The sequence below is a fragment of the Limanda limanda genome, chromosome 13 (assembly GCF_963576545.1).
Source record: "Limanda limanda chromosome 13, fLimLim1.1, whole genome shotgun sequence".
Classification (NCBI taxonomy): domain Eukaryota; kingdom Metazoa; phylum Chordata; class Actinopteri; order Pleuronectiformes; family Pleuronectidae; genus Limanda; species Limanda limanda.
Genome location: NC_083648.1, coordinates 16,736,301 through 16,742,300, shown reverse-complemented (window position 1 = coordinate 16,742,300; position 6,000 = coordinate 16,736,301). Strand labels below are relative to the sequence as shown.

At 40.6% G+C, this 6,000-nt stretch overlaps 1 protein-coding gene across 1 annotated transcript in view; it reads left to right on the top strand.

Annotated features, from left to right (window-relative positions):
* The first annotated feature begins 1,305 nt into the window (after positions 1–1,305).
* The window catches only part of pde4ca (phosphodiesterase 4C, cAMP-specific a), a 36,836-nt gene continuing 32,141 nt past the window's right edge, over positions 1,306–6,000 (top strand). Inside the window, exon 1 of the mRNA XM_061084433.1 lies at positions 1,306–1,568. Within this exon, the coding sequence (XP_060940416.1) occupies positions 1,306–1,568 (263 nt within the window). The remainder of the gene's footprint in view (positions 1,569–6,000) is intronic.

Below are 6,000 nucleotides of genomic sequence, written 5' to 3'. Positions count from 1 at the left end.
TAATAGTACTCCAGTGAAAATATGATGATACTGTCAAAAGTCATATCCGGTGTTATACATTGATATAAATAATGTTGACATGCATAGGCCTTAACATGACTCGTTTACATCCACAAAGTCACATATGGACGAGAGCACATTTCTGCTCGTACAGTGCTGTCGCTCCAGAATACATACAGCAGCTCGGAGTGTATGTCCATAAAAAGAATCTTTCTTCCCTGTTCTTCCTACCAGCTGTTGGTCATAGGTTCAGTCCTGTGTCAGATGCTCCAGCTCCCTAGGTTATTTCAGTTTCTCTAGACGGTACCAGTGTTTAGCTTTGAGTCCTGAATCACAGGAGGACCTTTTCTCACTCTTTAGCGATAAACAAAGGGATTGGGTGGGGCCGAAGATGTTGTTGCCTCCGGTCATAGATAAAGAGCGGCATCGTGACAGCACCCATGCTCTCTATAGCTTTTATCTACCTCTGCTTTTTATAGTCAGAGGCCCTTCATGTGACTCTTCCTGGTAAACTCGGAGCATGTGAAAGGCAAAGAAGCTGTCTCTCAGGAAATAGGCAACTTAACAACAAATAGCACCTCGGGGACCAGAGGAAAAGCCTGAGTATGCAAAGTCAGTAGCAGTGAAAGTAAGAGAGGCGAGCTACAGGCCCAGGTCAGGCAACGGCTTAATGTTTTATAAACTGGAGGAACTCAGAGAGGAAGTAATTCAGAGCAAAGTTTGAAGTTGATGAAGAGTATGCTCCGTCCGTTTGGGAGTGAAGGAAAGGGGGAGGCAGAGTATTGGAGAGGAGGTGACCCGTCATGTTTCTCCTCCCTGTAAATCAGACGTCCATATCTAGTTGTAGAGAGGGAAGGCCTAGCACCAATGTAAACAGAGCCGGGGAGAGGGAGGGAGGCAGGGAGAGTACATCAACACTAATGTTTGTCTATATTGCCCAGTCTGTCTGTTAGCGTGGTCTCGAGGAAGAGACGATGAAAGAGTTTCAAATAAAGATTTAAAGAGATGCCTGATAGAGAGGAGTTTTCATAGACTTTTTGGAGAGGTGCTGTTTCACTTTTTGGACTTTTAAAGCAGTTTCTTTGAGAGCGGACATGAGCCGGCACAGGTTTTGTTCAAATGAGAGGAAGTGAGGACTGGGCCAGAGCTTCACCAGGATTTTGGAAAATCCAGACGGGTCACAGCCTTATGCCATGTAACAAAAACCTCATGTAAAGGTTTTTTGAGAAACAGACCCTACAGTGTTCCTCAGACCAAAAATCCCAAAGACTGTGCGAGCAAAGGATCTAACCACCTCTGCTCACCATGAATGACCTGCGCTTTGAGAGCTCTGAGGAAGAGCATTCTGAGGTCGAGGAGAGGACGCAGGAAAAAAGGATGACCAGGCTTCCACTCATTCAGCTCATGCCCAGGTCCAAAGCCGGCTCACCGGGAGGATCCCCGAGGAGCTCGCCCAAGGATTCCCCACGGGGGTCTCCCCGAAACTCCCCGGTTCTCTTCAGGAAACTGCTCATCAACCGCAGCATCAACCTCCAGAGGCGCCGCTTCACCCTCGCCCACACTCCCAGGTAGAGTCAATAACGCTGAGGTGATGATGACACGGATGACGGTTCTGTTCCGCCGCATAAAACACATTAAGCTTTACCCTTTTTCCATATTTAACAGCACTCGCTCGCTTCTGCACTTGCACTGGACTGCTTGAGTGAATGTCATAGTCACAGATATTAAGTGGTAGTGGACAAGGCAGGTAACCACATCAATATACCAACTTAAATTCATATCCCAATATTTGAATATTGTTACGATGCTCCAATTGAAAATATGGAGGGGATGCTCAATATATATACAGTACTGTTGGAACTTTTAAATTTGATTTTTTTGAGTTTTGCGTTAACAGACAGTATTCATTTTATGGCCCTAACACCTCAAGTCTCTCACTTTTGACAGATTCATATTTTGACCTGTGACTAATAACTGAGACTTTCTTTTTTTCACAGTCTCTGTCTCTTACTCTTCAATTATACCATTTTTAAAGCTCTGGTTAATGTCTCTGTAAGTAAGCGATGGCTCCTGGTTTCGTGGCCATAGTCCCTCAGCTCTAGATGTTACATGTATTTTGGGTTTATTTTTTTGCAGGCAGGCAGGCAACATCCTTTCACACTGGAGAAGTGTTTGCCCTTAAGCTTACGTTATGAAATTGATCCCGACCACAAGATGTTCATGTACTGCTGCATTTCAGTTTAACCCACTGTCCTCTACTGAGAATAAAGTCACTGCGCTTCAGGCAAATTCAGCAAAATTAAATTCTATTCATTTGAGTATATTTATAAGTGCTCTTTTATCCTCTGCAAATGGAATAGGTGATATTGAAGAAATTACACAACAGATGCAGGATTTGTACGTGGTAGTGGGCTTGATTTTCTATTATTTATATAATTGATCAACATAGTACTCACAGTAGATGCTAAAAAGAAATGGATGCGGATATGTGCTGTCGGCTTTATTGCTTCATTTCCTACAGGTGTGAGTGTTTTCCCACCTTTTGTCAGCAAACACACCGCTCAGTGACACTGCTGCTGGATTAGCAGTTTGCTGCTCCACCTCCTTGTCAAGCAAATACTCAGTTATAAAACAACACGCTTTAAACAACCACACAAAAATGACCCACACTCCTCGAGCGTGTAACTGGTTTTTCCATTTATTTTTAATTTGTCCCACTTCTTAGTGCATTTAACTCTTGTTTGTATAGAGCCCAGCTGTCTTGCCAGCTCCACTCAGGCTCCTGTTGATAGCTTTAGTTTTATGAGCAGTTATTGCATCACGCTCTGCCGTATTTCCAATGCTAATTAAACATTTACATGGTAAACGATGTCAAGGCAGGAGTCGTATGATCAATTCAACCATGCATGACTCCAAGTCCTTGAAAGGAAGAATAAATAGGGCCTTATGTGTGGATGGATATACAAACAGTCAGATACTGTATGTGTTCTCTTTTGCTTCAAGCACACAATGTATTTCTGTCTTTTTTAATACGTCTGTAGGTTCCTTCAAATGAAGTGTCTGTTGTGGACAATTGTAAAATCCTGTAAAATCGATCACTGCACACATGTTTCTTACCTTCACCTCTCAACATATATACACATTCACATATAGGCACGTGCAACTCTGAGTTGTTACAAGGTGTTTCCAGCTTGCTGAAGTGATGTAAGATCACGTGCACCGCGGTGAAATAAAATTAAAAGCCTGAAAGAAGCTCCAGCCAGAGCTGTAAAACCCAACTTTACTTTTATTGGCAAGAAAAGAGTATTAAAAATTCCTAAATAAGCCAGGGCCTACTTGAAAACTTAAAGTGTTTACAAGTTCAATCACCCTTTATAAACATGTAATGGGGTGTATAATTTCCCTCCAGGCATTTAAAGGTCTTGGATTTGAGATTGGTGGACACGTGTCTTTTCTCGGTTTTAGTGTAACTCTGCAGCCAGGATCTTTCATTAATTTCAGGGTGTTTGGTGAAAATCGAAATATCGTGGAGCTAGAGTCCATTCAAGGGGATTTCAGTCAGATGCTTGTGGGATAACACAGATATTCAACATGTCATTATACAGCTCGGGGGTCAGGCCAGGGGAAGTTTCCCTCTGCTGGGTATGTGCAGAGTCCTATAATGTCAGTGCTGACTGAGATAAATGGACAAGGATGAGTTACTGCAGGATGGCTGGCAAGGATGAGGAATTAAACAAACTGGGGGTCAGGCGGAAAATAAATGTCGCAGGCAAGTTCAAATATAGAACGAAGCCATGAAGTTATTTTCACTTAGTGTCTGAGTTGATTAAACCTCTTTTTCCACTCAACAGACTCCTCATGTCAAGAGGATTTTCAGATGAAGAACATTTTGTGAAAATTGTTTTCGTGAGCCAGGTCTGGGGTGACGGCCAGTTTTGTTTCCGTTCTGTCTTTCATTGATAAAATTAAACAGGATTTTCTGGATTGGCAGAACTAAGACAAACACAATAATCATCACTTTTATGTGCATCCTCATCTGCAGTGGATCAGGAATGTGGTGTTTTTCCAAGGGGAATACAGCAAAGTTGACAGTAGCATACCAGAAATACATATACAGCACATACCACTATATATTTCCTCTCTCTCTCTATCTCTCTCTTTTTTTTCCCTCAACATACTATATGTTAAACTATATAACAGTATGCATTCATACATGTAAATTGGTCATGCTATTGCATTTGGCCCATCCCTTCTTGGGATTACTACCGTACACCCCTAATTGAGAAATAAAAGCATGTTTTTTCTGGATTACAAATACAGAATTTATAGAGGAAAAATAAAAGACATGAAAAAATACCCTGAATAAACTTACAGAACTATTACCAATTTAAATCAACTTGATAAAAAGCTTTCTTCCCCCTCTTCTCCAAGGCATTCTCCAGCTAACTGGCTAATTGATCAGTTTCATACAATAACAGCCAACTCAGTCTTTGCACATCACATCTAATATTTACTACATCAAACTATTGTATGTACCTCTGAAATTATCAGAGCAATACACAGTTCAGAATAAACTGGGCAGTAGAAAGCAAAATGGAACCCGTTGTCTACATCATCTAGATAAGAGAGATCCACTCTTCCTATGAATGAATGAAAATACCTGATCTCAGCTCGGCTCTGCTCTTTGGACAGTTTATATACGACATAGATTATAGACATCAAAGTTTTGTGTATCTTAAAGTGTTGCTTTCAAATCCAGTTGACACTATGTACACTTGTACAGCTCCTGAAGCTGACCTGGCTGACTGAGAAGCTCCACATATAGTTCTCTGTACCATATTCAGTTTTTATAATTGTGGAAATACGCCATTTTGGTTTCATCTATACATCTCCGGCCCACTGTACTTCACTTTATGCAAACAGCTCCTCTAAACAAACAAAGATTCAACTTGTCATCGCCATCCTTATATAAGAGAAAAATATGTATACATCTGTAGACCAGGAGCCAGACACTTGTTGGTCCCGGATAAATATTTGTCTTGTCATACTGTTCTCTTCCATATCAAGTTACCGATTCCATAACTGAGCTATACATATCTCAGGTCTCACATGATTCCCATCCTATGTCCCCATAGCCAACTTTGACGTACATTTATGTACACCAAGTACTTATAGCACTATTTTGCTCTGATTCACAAAGAACCCCCACACAGAATTTAAACAGTAGGTGATTAGATATTGCTCAATCAATTTAATATAATCTATATAAAATGACAATGTGCCAGTGTATAATTCAGTAACATGTCTTTAACTAGCTTTAGAAAGTTATAGGTGATTTAACTCAAAATCTACAATGGTGTTATTCTTATCAGTCAGTAATTTTTCTCATTATTTGGGGGTTTAACAAAGTGTCATCCTGAGCCTGAAGAAACCAGATTGTATCTCCACAGTCCGACTCAGGCATGTGTTCCATGTTTAGATTTATTCAGGATACCAACACTTTCTCACAAAAAATGTACATTGCATTTGCTGTTGTTCTCCAGTAGAGGCTGCTGTGCTGTGAAGCGTGTGCAGAGTCTGTCAGGAGGATGGGTTTAGTTTGACTGATGGGTCACAGTGGAGGAAGAGACGCTGTACTTAAGCTTGAGTTTGGTCCTGTGGTCTCAAATATTTTATTAATAATAAGAATAATTTAGCTTTTGAATGAGAGTTGGTGCAGTTAAGAAATACAAGTTTATTTATCTATATGCTTGACCTTTTCTCTGACTCAGACCGGACTTACTATTCTAGATAAATAACAGTTTTAAAAAGTGAAATGATGCAAAGTAACTTTAAAAACTCTCAAGCTTATTGATGTGAGGTTTTCCAACCTAATTTGTGTCTTTTGGCCCAAAGGTTTAAAAGTGGAGCAAGTGATCACATGTCACTGAACTTAATACCTATTATGGACACTTATAACCTCACATCTGTCATAACAGACACTTCCTGTTTGCTCCTCCC